A 15483-nucleotide genomic window follows, 5' to 3' on the forward strand; every position below is an offset into this window, starting at 1 on the left:
GAGAGAGAAGAAATCCTAGACTTATAATGTGTTCTCAGACATTTGGACCCCATTGTAGGTTGAAACAGAAACCCACACTGTCCATCCCGGGCAGGTTTTATCCCGTCTTCCGCTGACTGGTGGCAGTCATGCATATTAACACTACAGTCTGTGTAGAGGAATGAATTTACATCTTATGTCCATCTTTAAGCGCTCATCTTTGGGAATCCAATTTGCATTGAGATGCATGCTGAGAAGTAGAGAATGGAAAGCGAGAGTGTGTATGCTTGCATGTCTTATCTCCCGTCGCTGTGTGCGGCACCTGTTTCAGCATGCCAGACCTCTGTCTTTGGGTGATTTTCATGGTTTCTAGTTGCTTAATATTAAATGTCTTTTTCCACCCTCGCCTGATAATCCAAAGCGCCGGCAGCCAAATGTTCCTTGGTCACGGCTTCATTAAATATAGACTTACAGATTGGCCTGGAGCTCTTGGAATGGTTGTCTGAATTCCCAACAGAGTCTTCACTGGAGGGCCACAGCACTTTCATTAAAGAAGAGGTAACGTCTTCATCTTCATCCACAAGCCATGTATGAAAATGTTACCCGTGTTTTTTGTGCATTTCTAGTGAACTAGAACTTTGCTTGTCATGCACTCTAAAAAACACTGGGTTAAAAACAACCCAAATTGGGTTGTTTTTAACACAACTGCTGGGTAAATATAGGACAGAACCCATATGGGGTTAAACTAACCCAAGAAGTTGGGTTATTAATTTTAACCCAGCAAATGGGTTGTTTTTTCTACCCAAAAATTGGTTATTTTTACAAAAATAATGGGTTAATTTGATTTCATAAATGGGTTATATTAGGTAATTTTTATTCCTTTTACAATTAAATATACCACATAATAAACAAACAGGTCATTGTATTACAAAACATTGTATTAGCTTTATTTCTCTTTCAGCATATTACACTTTGTAATTACACTTTACCTCAACCAAAAATTCAAGAGATCATACAAAACTAAAACAATAAAATTCCATTTATAAACAGCATTCAATACAATTTCTTTCATTTTTATGGTTTGCCTCTGTAGTTGAAAAACTGTAAATGTTTAAAAAAAAATCATAAACTACAAAGAACCACAAGGTTTAGTAATAAATTTTTTTTTTTTTTACAAATAATTAAGATTTTTTTGTTTTAATCCATATGCTCATGAAATTCATGAACTCCAAAAAACCTCAAGGTTTACTAAAACACGTTTTTTTTTTTTATACAAATAAATTTCATTATTTTTAATCCATATAAAATACTTTACCTCAAGAACAACTGTTTGTTACAAAGCATATTTGTTTTAAGTCTACATTATGGACCTGTTGTTTTTAGTCTACAAAATGAACACAAAAATAAATCTATGAAATACAAAATATTGGCAGTAACCTCTTTTAATCTACTTGCAAGAATGTATGTGAATGTATGCAAGAATGTAGTGCCCAGTGCAAAAATTTCACTGTTGGGGATTCACTTCCCTCCAACTAAAAAATATTATGAATATAGAAACACTGTTTCGGGTAGTTTACATGAAAAACATAAAACGATTTGAAACATACATTTACTGCCCCAATGGGAGTGCTTTGCACCAAAGCTTTTCCTGCGAGGATGACAAATGCCTGCGAATCAATGTGTCCATTTTCAAGTGACAGGACATGAGGGTAAGGTCTTGATGCTTCAGCCTGCTGGAGGTCCTCCACCATATTTGTTCCAACCTAAAGGACAAATAATGCAAATGAATAAAGGTGAAACAGAATGGGAGTGTCAGGGGTGTGGGTATGGGTGGTGGGTTGGGGAGTCATTCGAAACTGTTTATTCAATCAAGCTGTCTTTAAAAACAATAGGTCTTGTATAGCCAGAGCTTTGGATGAGGCAAAATACCTGAAAATTATTACAGCTTGATCTGGACCACTTTGACAGAGCCACTGACAGGGATGCAAAGCAAGTCAAAAGAGTTTTGGTAACACTTGAAATACTTTAATTTTACTTTAATTTAAAACTTTTAGTTTCTACATTTAATATTCTGCCCTACAAAAGCAAAATACCTTAACTTGCTAGAGTGTGAAACTGAAAAAGTTCTTATTTGTCTAGTCAAATTAATTATAGCTAGGACACTAGAAATTTGTCAATAAGATGTTTTAGTAATGAAAATTATCTACAGAAAAAAATAAATTGAGCTCAGACTTATTTATCCAAGATACATTATAAATTAAATTACAAAGTTATTATGGAGCATATCTCGTTAACATGTTACTATATATATATAAGACTGGAATAACGATGTTGGAAATTCAGCTTTGATCACAAACAAAAAATTTTTGTTTAATATATTCAAATAGCAAATATTAATTTATTGTAACAATATTTCACAACATTGCTCTTTTTGCTGTATTTGGATCAAATAAATGCCTTTGTAAGCAGAAGAGACTTAATTTAAAAACATAAAACAATCATACCGATCCCAAACTTTTGAATGGTAGTGTATTCAACCTGGTGAAGTCATTAAATGATTGAAATTTCTTGAGTCGTACTTACAGGCTAAATGTCAATGAAAGCTTTTTTGATTTCATCAATGCTGGGCCCGGAGTGTTTTTCTGCCAATTTTGTAGGGTGGAGGTGGAAGCAAAACAGGTAACAGCTTTAGTGCAAGATTTCCCTTTGCATCTGTAGGAAAATAATATTACATTCATCAACACTACTAAAAACAGTAGCGAGTTGTCATTGAAAATATAGGGCCAGATTTACTAAAGAGGTCAAATTAGCATGAGTCCAAAATCCCATAAAAGTGTAGACTGAAGTGTAAAGTTCTGCTGTTGATCCACTGACAATGTGCAAATTTAAACACACAGACTCATAATGACCAACATATCCTACCAAGAGCAGCAGAAATTAAAAGCAATGTTATAAAATCTTTGTCTGGCATTCTAAATAAATAAGATGAGAGGAGAAAATGCAGCATTTTCTAGCAGCAATTATTGCCAAGCACAAAAATGAGTTAAAATATATAAACTACCACAAATATGCAGTAATGTTAGTTGTAGGGATGGGACGGTATGAAAATTTAATATCACGATTATAGTGACTAAAATTATCACGATTATCAATATTATCACGGTTTTGTTGAAACGAGATGAAAGTGTTCAAAAATAGTTGATGCTCACACTGAAAACATTTCAGCAAGTTTTATATTTAATAATCAACAAACAACTAATAAAACAAGCAACTCTATGCACTTAATTTAAAGAAAGATTAAATTCTGTGGCATTTCCTTCCTTACAATGAAAAGTGTAGAAGCATAGAGCATAGAAAAGTCACTGACTTTCGCCATTCCTTCTCGAAAAAAAAACAAAAAAAACATTGTGCGCTGCGCTTGCGTCAGACTGTTGCTGGCTGGACATGATTTAATAGTGAGTTATTAAAACCGCGATAATCAAACACGGTTTTAATGATAATTCATTTTTAAACGATATTACTAACCTTCAGCACATTTTATCACGGTTATCAATAAAACCGGTTATCGTCCCATCCCTAGTTAGTTGCAAAAACAAATTCCCAATTTTTCATCACTGCATTTCTTTAGTAATCCTGACAGTACTATGGTGCAAGCTGTTAGTAAATCTGGCCCATAATATCAAAATATTGTAGAAACATTTTAACCTTCTGTCATTTCTTCAGATGTACATGGAAGCTTTGCTTCTCGCTTCGCAAAAAGCAAGATCCTGTCAGTATACCAGCCATTTTTCAAACAGTTTTGGGGCTGCATCTTGAAGTAAAATGTGAAAGTCCTGTGCAATCTAAAAGCAAAAATAACAATTTAACAGACTTAATATAACTCATGTTACCATTTGATAAAGACAATATGTTAACATACCATGCCTGGGGTAGTTAGCCGAGGAAACTCATGGAGGACCTCAAACATATTTTTCGCATGTACTGTTCCACCTGGCTGATGGGCTGTGTGTTGTTTCTCAGTCATTGTTTAATTTCCTCAGCTCTCTCTTCAGATACGGTTGATTCTACTGGACAAAGAAATAATAATGCTGTTAATCAAATAGAGGCTTATGAACATTTTTTACATGTAAAAGGTATAGTTTCCATGAAAACAGAAATACTCTTCAGAGCTTTTCAACACTTTAGCTAGTAAATCCTGGATGTTTCTAAACTCCATGCAAACTGATTCCTGAATTATACTGATTAACATTTCATTTTGCTCATAATTTATTTAGGGTCGTTCCAAACCTGTAAGACCTCCGTTCATCTTCAGAACACAGTTTAAGATATTTTAGATTTAGTCCGAGAGCTCTCAGTCCCTCCATTGAAGCTGTGTGCACGGTATACTGTCCATGTCCAGAAAGGTAAGAAAAACATCATCAAAGTAGTCCATGTGACATCAGAGGGTCAGTTAGAATATTTTGAAGCATCGAAAATACATTTTGGTCCAAAAATAGCAAAAACTACGACTTTATTCATCATTGTCTTCTCTTCCGTGTCTGTTGTGAGAGAGTTCAAAACAAAGCAGTCTGGATATCCGGTTCGCGAACGAATCACTCGAACAGTACACTGACTGAACTGCTGTGAAGAGAGAACTGAAGATGAACACCAAGCCGAGCCAGATAACGAACGAAAGATTGACTCGTTCACATTAAGTCATTTGTGGATAAATGCCTATTGGAGACGTGAGCCATTTAAAATGATTCAGTTCGATTTGGTGAACTGGTTCAAAAAGATCCGGTTACATCGAATGATTAGTTTGCGAACCGGATATCACTACACTGCAGTGTTGTGAACGCACTCACAACAGACACGGAAGAGAAGACAATAATGAATAAATTCATAGTTTTTGCTATTTTTGGGCAAAAATGTATTTTCGATGCTTCAATAAATTCTAACTGACCCTCTGATGTCACATGGGCTACTTTGATGATGTTTTTCTTACCTTTCTGGACATGGACAGTAGACCGTTCACACAGCTTCAATGGAGGGACTGAGAATCTAAAATATCTTAAACTGTGTTCTGAAGATAAACGGAGGTCTTACGGGTTTGGAAGGACATGAAGGTGAGTCATTAATGACATAATTTTGATTATTGGGTGAACTAACGTTAACCCTTTAACTAAAGGGGTATAACCACAATAACATTACCGGATCTTTTTAATAATAGTAACAGCTGTTTTTTTATGGTTTATGGCATTTTTATTATCAATGTATGGCAATAATTCAAATTAGATGAGATAAAAGTGTCACCTCAGCGAAAGGCTGTGGGTTTGCCACCACGGACAGTCAAGAGCAGGTCTGAGGGAAAAAAACAATATATTTTAGTCCAAGATTAATTGACACTTACCTGGATGTCAAATAATAATACTAATAAATAAATAAATGATTAGAAATGTATTTTTATTGTGAAAAAAAAAACGAAATACACATCAGACAGAAAAAAATAGGTAACGTAACGTTATCTCTGGTGCTCGCAAATGCACAATGCTTTATGATCCATCATATAACGTAAAGTGATATTTTAAAATCAGAACGCCACATTTTTGCCAATCTGTAAAGATTCAATGATAAAAAAAAGACCAATACAAACCTTTATTTCACCAGAAAAAAAGACTGAATTCAGTTTGCTTGAAAATAATTTCTCCTGTAAAGATCAAAAATGCCCGCGACAGATGACCCAAAAATTGGGTTGTTTTGACTTAGCACTGCATGCAGTAGGATGGGGGATGAGCAGCTTTATGTACAAAAGGTGGTTTTCTAAAATGTATTACCAGAGATTTGCTTAAAGGCTGTAATGGACAAACATCTAATTTTTATAATCTAAAAAGGCAAGGAATGCGCGTTTACATCACATTGATCTCGTGGCATTGAAATTGACTGACTTAATGGACTTTGAAGTAAATTATGTCATATAACAGTTAAGAAGAAACTTAAGACTTTGACAAAAGTGTCGTTTAAAACATAAAAACAGTAGAAAACGTATTTACTATCCAGCAGGCATTACAAACAGGCAAACCAAAACGAGCGAAGCTGGCGGTGCATTTAATGTCATGTAAACGTGACTGTTGTCGCACATTTCTTTGCCTTTTTATCCCTCATTCGCTCAGTATTATGTTATGTGTATAAATATGTTTAAATATACATGTCAAATGTATAAATATATTGATACGAACCTTATTTCTCCAAATATTACAGCGTGTGTATGGCATCCACCTCCACCTCGAATTCAGTCAGCCCGCGCTGCGCTGATCCATCCTGCGCTGAGTTGATTTGACCCAATGAGCTGGGTTATTGCGTCCGAGTGGGGGAGGGGGTGCATTGATTCAGCTCTCAGTGAAAACGACCCAGAAAATAACCCAACGGTTGGGTAACATAGAACTACCCAAAAACTACCCAAGACTGAGAAAATAACCCAAAAAATTTACCCAAATGGCTCAACCCAGCACTTGGGTAGAAAAAATAACCCAGGATTTTTTAGTGTGTGGCTATTATAATATTTCCATCTCTAGATATGGCTTATGTCATATTTTATTTTATTTATTTTTTTGTTCTGTTCTGTTTTGTTTTATTGTCTGCGAAAAAATTGGAAGTCTGTTCACACCATTTCTCAACAAACTGCATTGTTTGAGGTGTCATTTATTTCCACAGCACAAGTTACATGTTTAATACTTAAAGTCGGAAGTTTGCTTAAGTACCTAAGCATACCTAAGTTTGGGCAATAGCAATAATGATTGAATTACTTGCAAGCACGAGAAATAAATAAACTTATGTAACAATTAATTAAATTAAATTAAAAATGCCTAATGAATAATACAAAAACAAACCACACATTTGGATCCTCACCTCTAAATCATATTTATGCAAATTAGATCACATTTTCAATCAAAGTCTCTTGTCTCCGTGGCTTGAAAAGTGCTCAAATGTTGTAAAATGAAGTTTACGTGCCATTATTGTAATTGTTCTGTAAAGGCGTAGGTTCTAATTAGGATATGCAAATCGTCCTCTCACACTGTTAAATTATGATGGATGGTTTATCAGAGTTCAAAGGATTAAGCTGTCACTCCCTTTTGTTTGTTCTGTTGAGTTTATCGGTTCAATTTTCACAGCAAGAAATTTAATTTCTTAACCCTTTAGCCTCTTAGAGCCAGGGTCTTAGACACATTGAATTAAAACGAGTCCCTCTTTGTCTTTTATTAATGTTGCTAGCTAAGGATTGGAACAAACCCCTAACCTTCAGTATTAAACATCAGCACATGGCATCTGGTCCAACACACCCTTTGTGCTACAGACATGAATGATACCTCAAATCATGCGGCTCTTAAAAAAAATGTTTTTCATGAGACCACACATGCCAATGAAGGACCTTTATTTTTAACAATGTATAGTTTTCATCCATGGAACACTTTTAAAGATTAAGGTACTAAAAGGGTGTTTCCACTGTGATGCAGTGGAAGAACCATTTTAGGGTCCTCAAAGAACTTTTCAGGGAACAGTTGCTAAAACAATAATTTTTCTAAAACATTTTAATAATCCATTTTGTTTGTGTGTGTCTTTAAGGAATCCATCAATGGCAATAAATAACCTTTATTTTTAGGAAATAATATTTTCACTGAATAAAAGGTTTTCTTTTTTATGTTCTTCACGAGAACTGCTGACTGAAAGGTTCTTTGGGGAACCAAAAATCTTCAGCATTGCCGCCATAAAAGCTGGTAATTTTAATCTCAGTTTGCCATTTACACAGGTTTGAAATGAGACACAACAGATTTCTTGGCTCAATCCCCAGAAGATGGATCTACATCGGTGAGAGCATTAATTCATTGGCTTGGTTGAACCTCATTTCGAGGGCCAAAGTCATTAGCCAATAGCGGTTCACCGGATGCCACGATCCTCGCGACTCTGCCAGCTTCATTAGCTTGTCTTCTAATTTACCACGTGGACTGGTTACTGTCCGGCCAGGATGACCTGTACTCTATACATCCAATCAGTGATGAATATTACAGCAGTTTGGCAGGGAATCCTTTGGGACTCTAATGCCAAGAGATGAATTTTCAACTCCAGCATAATGTAGTACAGAGAACATCTATCAAGGCTTGTGGGCATGCTGGCACTTTTGAGAAAAAGACAAGCCTCTACTACTCGATAAAATGTAGTCTGGGAAAGTGTGAGGAAGAGAAGATATTAGTGCAAACTGATGGATGAATGACTTTATTTTGTAATGTAAAAACTCTTTTTTGTGGTTCAAGTAGACTTCATTTTCCCTACTGCACGGCACAGTTTCAAACGTGTATGATTAAATATGAATTTAGCTCCACTTCAAAGCCCCCTGGGAGAGGGAAGGAGAAATAATGCTATTGAATTTGTGTCACGTATTTCTGTAGAATATGGCCATAATTGTCTTCTTTATGTTGTTCTACACAGAAATTATAGCCGCGGAGCATAATTTATTGCTGTCGAGTCTATTGGGATAGTCGGAGCGAGACAAATTTGTATGTGTAGCTCTTTTCCCCTAGTAGGCTAATTATTAGTCGCTAATGGAGGTACCACAAGATCACATACCTATGAAGGAGTCTTTGATCTGAACTGCTTAAATCCAAATCTCTTTTTTTTCTTCATGCAGGATTTGGTCACCATTGTGTCTTCTTCCGGACCGCTGTTTGGTCCCTAGCAGGGCTCCTTCGTGAACATTGAGCTGATTAGCGAGAAGACGGCTGCCTATTGGTGCCAGAGTGTGATGGAACACAAAGCTGACTTTCCTGACAATGTAAGTTGGACACAAGCACTTTGTGGAACATTGTATTGAGAAAATGGACTGGTAAGATTCACAGCGGGGCTACCTAGATCCGTTGCTAGTTGGACAAGGTGTAAGAATATTAGAACATTAAGCTTGAATTAAAGTCTTTTTACCAGAGCAGCTGCTGTTTTATATCTACATTAATAAATGTAGATATGCACATGAACATGTTGAGAAGTGAAAATTGTTATTTGTAATCTCTTCTGCATGATGTATTGGTGGAGGTCTTGGTAAAATCAGCATGGGACTCTCTGTGGTAGCTAGTTATTTTCAATTTTTCCTCAATGGTTTGGCTCTGAAGTCATAAAATTTGAATATGATTTCAATATTCATTTCTCATTGTTCCATTTATTATTCATAGTAATGTGATCCTCATGTTTGTTAATGAAATCCAAATATTTATGATGTGAGCTAGCTCCATCCATAAGTACATTTTTATTTTTTTATTCAGCCGTCGTATGGAGCGGCATATGCTTGCTGAAATTACAAAATGACAACTCATTTGTTCACTTCTAAGATTCTTGTATCTGGGTTTCTTTTTGTGCTCAAGAAATATCAAAGGATTAATTGATTTCTGCAGGACATTCTGACGGCAATCACGGGCAGCACTAATGGAAGTGATGCCCAGCATTCACTGGGGCGGCTTTTGTACTGAGGATGAAAGCTGCAGAGATGTATCGCTTCTTTCTGAAACAAGGTGAAGAGAGAGTAGAGAAAGAAAAAAGAGAAGCTTCTTTTTAAGGGCCCTGACTGAGCTGAGATATGCTTTGCTGTAGTAGCACCCCAAGAAATTGCTTGAGGAACGTGTTTCCTGTTAAAACAGAAAGTTAAGCTGACAATTTTTTTTTTTTTTTTTTTGCTATTTCCAGATTTTTTTTTTTTAAACTGTACACATGTTAATATCTGCTTATGCTAATTTAATCTTAAACATATTTGTGACCCTGTACCACAAAACCAGTCATAAGGGTCAATTTCTCGAAATTGAGATTCATACAGCATCTGAATTCTGAATAAATAACCTTTCCATTGATGTATGGTTTGTTAGGACAATATTTGGTCGAGATAAAACTACAGTATTTAAAAAATCTGGAATCTGAGGGTGCAAAAAAAATCAAAATGCTGATAAAATCACCTTTAAAGTTGTACAACTGAAGTCCTTAGCAATACATATTACTAATCAAAAATTAGGTTTTAATGTATTTACGTTTGAAAATTTACTAAATATCTTCATGGAACATTATCTTCAATAATAACAATAATTTTGACCCATACAAAGTTTTTTTGGCTATTGCTAAAAATATACCCCAGCGACTTAAAACTGGTTTTGAGGTCCAGGGTCACATTTAAAAGACATTTCAAGCTTTCTGTAGATATATTTCTCATGTATGTGAGACACCCCAATTTCAAGTTATTTCATTATCAGGAAAAAAATTCAATTGATCGAGAGGGCACTTCCCTGACTCCTGCATGAGCATTCATCGTTTTCACACAAACACTTGAATATGAATAATAAGTCACATTTTGCATATGCATTACAAAGTAAATCATTTTTTTACATGCAATTATCCAAAATGAAACCAAACAATGAAGATAAAATATGTAGACAAATAAGAATAAATGCTGCGCTCAGCATCATGTGAGCCACGCAAATCTTGCGCTCTATTTTACACACCTGCATTTAAATGCGGCTGCAATTTATTTATTTATTTTACTTTACTTAAATTATATGAGAGCAAGTAAAGAAGGCTGCTTTTGTCAATTAATGAAGCTCTTATTTACATTGTGTGCATTTTGTTGATTATAATGAGAGAACTTGAGTTTAAATGTGGGGATGTTTTAGTAATCTGTCCATTATTTAGCGTTTCAATGATTTAGCTAAATAGTGCAGGTTTAATTTATTCATTTCTTGCTTTAATTAGGCCTAAATAATGGGAGTGAAATTACAGTGTCTCACATTTTGCTAAAATAAAGGAAATAATTTATAAAACATGCAACAATTTCTCAATCAGTGTACAGACAGATATCTTTTTCCCAGTAAGTTATTTGTCAAAATAAAGGACAGGTAACGAATAACAAAGTAGTGCATGACAAAAATGCATGTTGTTTTATTAAAGGAATTTTAAAATATACATTTAAATATAGGCCTAATATGTGAGAATATTTTTCACATTTTGCATATTCATCCATGTAGCCTAGCTCATAACGCACATAACTTCAAGTAATATACTTTCTTCTGTGAATATTAAATATTTTAACTACAGTGTTTTTCTACCATTTTCCCTGACTGCAACCGTCAAATGTGACACATCGGTGATGCAAAGCTGATGGCTATTTGCGAAAATGTGCTTTGAAGCGCTTGTTTGATAACTTGTGGTTAAAGTGCCACTCAGCGGTCAAAAGCTGCAAATGCACTTTTCAGACGTGGCGGTGGCGATGGCGGTATGCGCGGCGGTAGAACCATCGTTTTGGTTGGCCACCAAATGCATTTAAATACTGTATGAATTTAAATGCTTAGATACTCTTTAGTCTTTATCTTTAAAAAAAATAATATACAAATATTTAAATCTGATTGAATTTCAAACCATATAAAAAGAGTTTTAGAGCAGGCTGGTGAAAATTGGACTTCATGCATTTTTTTTGGTGTGTGTTCAAAAAATTAATCGAATAGACAAAAATAGCCAGTTAGAATTTTGAATAACTAAAAAATGTAAATTTAAATTTTGTCTTAAAACCTTCCATCGAACAAAAAATCTAATGCATATTTTTGATGTTCCTTTAAAGCACCTGTTGTCATACTAAAAGACTATGAGCGTGTTGTTAGCATAATTTTAGTTTCTGCCATTAAATTGGTCAGTGTGAGAGGGAGAGGTCAGGCTGGTGAACTTTCTGGTTCCTTTGGTTCTCGTGCAGTTCATAGCTAGCAATCCCTCACATGTACACACGCTGCGCTAAAACGCTCTCTTTACCGTTCCTGAAAAAGAAACCTCATCAAGATACTGCTCTGGCTGTTGTGGCTCCGAACTGGACAAATTGTGGTTTGCCGTTATCAGTGCTTCCATTTTTTCCCCATTATTAAGAAATGGCCACAGCACTGCGTTAGAGAATCGGCGGGAATCATCGCTCCACATGTTCTCATATGGCCTCCAGGTGACTCATCTCCATGGAGACACATTGTTAGAGTGGAAGGTGGGTTCAGAGGCGCTCGCCCGGAGGGAGGTTATTGAGCTTATAACCAGGTAATCCCTGATCTTCCTCGAACCCTGCAGCCTCGGCAACGGTTAATGTGACACTCCGGCAGGGGGGCTCAGGCTGGATTGGTGTTAATAAACTTAAAACTAGATCCATCTCCAGCTTCTCAAGGGCGGTTCTGCAATAACGTGATGTTAAAGCAAGCAAAGGTCAAGCCCAAATCAAAACAGAATACCAGCGTTGTGTTATAATATCCGAAATGAAGCCTGCGGCGTTGATCTCTTCATCTTTTTTTAGGAACCCTGCTGTTGCTCGCCGATGGCCTGAGGTTTATGGTAATATTACCAAACACTATTTCAGGGTGTTTCAAATATCACTTATATGTCAGTGTTGTACTGTAAATCTTGGTGGTAAATGTCAGAGTGTTTAACTTTATTTGCCCCCTAAAACTTGGCAATATTTTCTCCTCTCGTGTGGGTGGGCTAAGCTTAGTGCCTAACTGCCTGCTGCTTTTGGGAAAGCGTAATGCCCGAGAGATTTATATCTAGCGGAAATTTGTCCCCGGGGGGACAACACAGCCTCCAAGTTTAATATCCTCCCATGAAATCAGTTTTCTCCAAGTCTCCCCGGACTCCTGTTCTCCTGTTGTTAGCACCAATCTTTGCCGTCCCCCGTGCCGCCCACCTCCACCTCATCAGTGGCGAGTGTAAGCCATGGACATCTGATGAGACAAGAGTTTAGATGTAATCGCAGCTTTGGACCAAGGAACACAAGATAGGCTGGTCTTCATTGCAGGTTTTTTTTTCCCATCTCTGCAGCTATTAGGCACTTAATGGAGAGCGGCCACATATGCGGTTAACGCGGTTGGATTTTTCCTGGAGAAATATCACGACGAGGGACACAGTGAGCTAAAATGTTGACCTGGTAGCTACTCTTTCCGCTCACAAGTGTGGGCAGAAAGTCCATCTCTAGAGAATTGGTGCTATGGTACGCTCTGTATGGTTTCAAAAGCTTTTTATGTCCGTGATTACTGAAAACCAGGAGTTGTTTTTGAAAAGCAGACCTTCCGTAACCTGTTTTATGACTGGATTATTGTGTGTCCGAAGGAAAAAAGAAACAACAAACGGTGCAGGCTAATCCAGCAAATGCTCTTATCTAACACCCTGCTCTGGGGCTTGATACTGTTTTAATAAAGGCTGTGCAACAGTGGATTTGTCCTGGTCTTGTGAATTATAAATATTGATTTTGTGACTTTGAGGGTTGAGGACAAGGCGGCAGCTGCTTTTTAAAGACAAGATAATGGCCTTCAGATCCATTTTATAATGTGCTGAAATGGGACCTTGATGGGGAAACCTTTTGTACACAATGAAATGGGCCTCTGTTAAAGGCCACAAGGTGAGACAAAGAAAAACCTGTTCTTGAATTCTGTCCATGTTGAAATCTCTCTCTCTCTCTCTCTCTCTCTCTCTCTCTCTCTCTCTCTCTCTCTCTCTCTCTCTCTCTCTCTCTCTCTCTCCCTCTCTCTCATTCTTCTCTCCCCCATAGATTGTCATATCCAGCATAATGTGCAGTTACAACAAAGATGATTGGACCAAGCTTGCCAAAATGGCAGAGGTGAGTCTTTGTTATGCTAATTTGTGAACACACTCAGTTGTGAAATAATAACCTCTTCCCTTAGGGATAATTTGGCTCTTTTGATAACACTGCATGTGTACCCACGCCATTGCATACTGTCCTGTACCAAACAGCAAAACCAACATTTACTGTTATCCAAAAAAAAAAGGCCCTTTATTGAATCACTGGCAGCTAATCCTGGATCTAAAGGAGGATACATTTATGGGAAATGCTCTTCGGAAGCAACTAATCTGATGTTGCCAAGAAGCTGAGAGGGATGAGACCGAGGATGCCAATGAGTGAGCCTCTGATGGTTGGATGAGATGGGAGGAGAGATGGAGAGGGGGGTGGAAGGATGGAAGAGAGAAAATGAGAAGACTTCCCAAACCAGACATCATCAGGCTGGTCCATCTGTGAGAATGGATTTGTCCAGATCCCAGGATGTTGCAGTGAAACTACAGTAAGCAGCATCAACCCCAAAATGCTTTCAACTGCAGATGGCTTCAGAATCGATGCAGAATCATTTCAGTAATTTCTTCAATCACAGTGCATCAATTTATTTTCCCAGCCCTACCAAGAAGACATCAATCTCAGTTGGAATAAACTCCAAAACTGCATCAAGCCTCAGCATCATAAACTGCAAGCAGCCTCAGCTCCAAGAAGGCATTGAGCTCAGTTTACATTAACCCTGAAATGCTTTCAACCCCAAAGAGGTATAATCCTCAAAAGATATCAACGGAGTCAACCCCAAAATATCATCTCCAAATGGCCTCAACCCCAAAACAGAATCACCCTAAAACAGCACCAACTCCAAAAATGGCTTCAACTTCAAATGGCATCTACCCTAAAACAGCATCAACACCAATTAACCCCAACACCAGGAAGGATACCATACAAAAGGTTGTGCACAATTTAGGTTGTGCCATTAATAATGCCTTTCTAGTTCTAATTCCGTTTCCGAATTTGAAATGAATTTGAATTGTGGTAGCACAATTTGATTCCAATTCAAACTCATTAACTGGAAGGGAACCAATTCTTTGATTCCAGATTATGCATAACCTTAACTATACACATATACACAAAAATGTTGTGTAGAAGTGAAACTCTCTGATATGTCTACACACCACTTATACACACACATTTGCAGTTATAAAAACAGGCCTTGATACTTTAAGTTGAAATAGAGAGAGACAGTGGAGTGACCCAGGGATTAATCATAGTTGACTTGCAAATCTCAGGTGCTTAATTGTGCAGAGAAAATGGCTGAAAGTAAACAGTCTGTATGTCAATGTGTTAATTCTGCTATCGATTACATCGATGCGTCACCCTATCCTCTCTCTCACCTCATTAAACCAGCCTGTCAAACCCACCCAAAACCCTCTTTTACTAACGACAAAGATGGACATCTGGTATTTCCTGCCTCCCCACCCCCTCCATATTTCTGTCATTATGTATTCACCTGACATCCCCCGTCACCGGAGCCCAGGTACATTTTGCATATTATGTATTCATAAGGCAAGCCAAAGATGTAAAATATGGTGAGAACATCGCTTCAGGGTACGGCTGCCGTGTCACACCACACTTCACTTCATGCTTTAAACTTGAATAAAATCCCCAACAAAACGAATACAGGACCGATTTGAAGGTCTTGATCCTTTACCTATACTGGATGAAAGTTAAAGCATTGATCTGTTGTCAGAGATAAAATGAGAAAAGGATGAGCGGGAGATACGGATGATCAGGGTGAAGCGGTGAAAGGCCATTTGTTTTTGGACCTTGTCTGGCGCCATGGGTTTTAGTGGTCTGGTCTGTGAAGTCCTCTGTGGTCTGAATGCCTCGTCTTCCTCGCGTCTGCTGTTTAGCTACCT

The 15483-nt window shown here is 37.1% G+C and overlaps 1 protein-coding gene and 2 long non-coding RNA genes across 4 annotated transcripts in view; 2 read left to right on the plus strand and 1 right to left on the minus strand.

Annotated features, from left to right (window-relative positions):
- Window positions 1-1615: 1615 nt before the first annotated feature.
- Window positions 1616-4050, minus strand: LOC132115760 (uncharacterized). 2 transcript variants are annotated; one of them, XR_009425559.1, is made up of 4 exons: window positions 3899-4050; window positions 3685-3821; window positions 2563-2848; window positions 1616-1742 (listed from the first exon to the last, which is right to left on the minus strand). It is a non-coding gene; the product is annotated as an uncharacterized LOC132115760 (long non-coding RNA). The 2 variants fall into 2 exon arrangements; XR_009425560.1 differs by lacking the exon at window positions 2563-2848 and having other exon boundaries at window positions 1622-1742.
- On the plus strand, window positions 2747-3840 carry LOC132115761 (uncharacterized). The gene is made up of 2 exons (XR_009425561.1): window positions 2747-2856; window positions 3560-3840. It is a non-coding gene; the product is annotated as an uncharacterized LOC132115761 (long non-coding RNA).
- Window positions 4051-7353: 3303 nt separating the features above from the next.
- The window catches only part of dpyda.1 (dihydropyrimidine dehydrogenase a, tandem duplicate 1), a 69691-nt gene continuing 61561 nt past the window's right edge, over window positions 7354-15483 (plus strand). The window contains 2 exon segments of the mRNA XM_059524055.1: window positions 7354-8782; window positions 13547-13615. Of these exon segments, the coding sequence (XP_059380038.1) occupies window positions 8633-8782; window positions 13547-13615 (219 nt within the window). The 5' untranslated portion in view covers window positions 7354-8632.

This window comes from Carassius carassius, chromosome 35 (assembly GCF_963082965.1).
Source record: "Carassius carassius chromosome 35, fCarCar2.1, whole genome shotgun sequence".
NCBI lineage: Eukaryota > Metazoa > Chordata > Actinopteri > Cypriniformes > Cyprinidae > Carassius > Carassius carassius.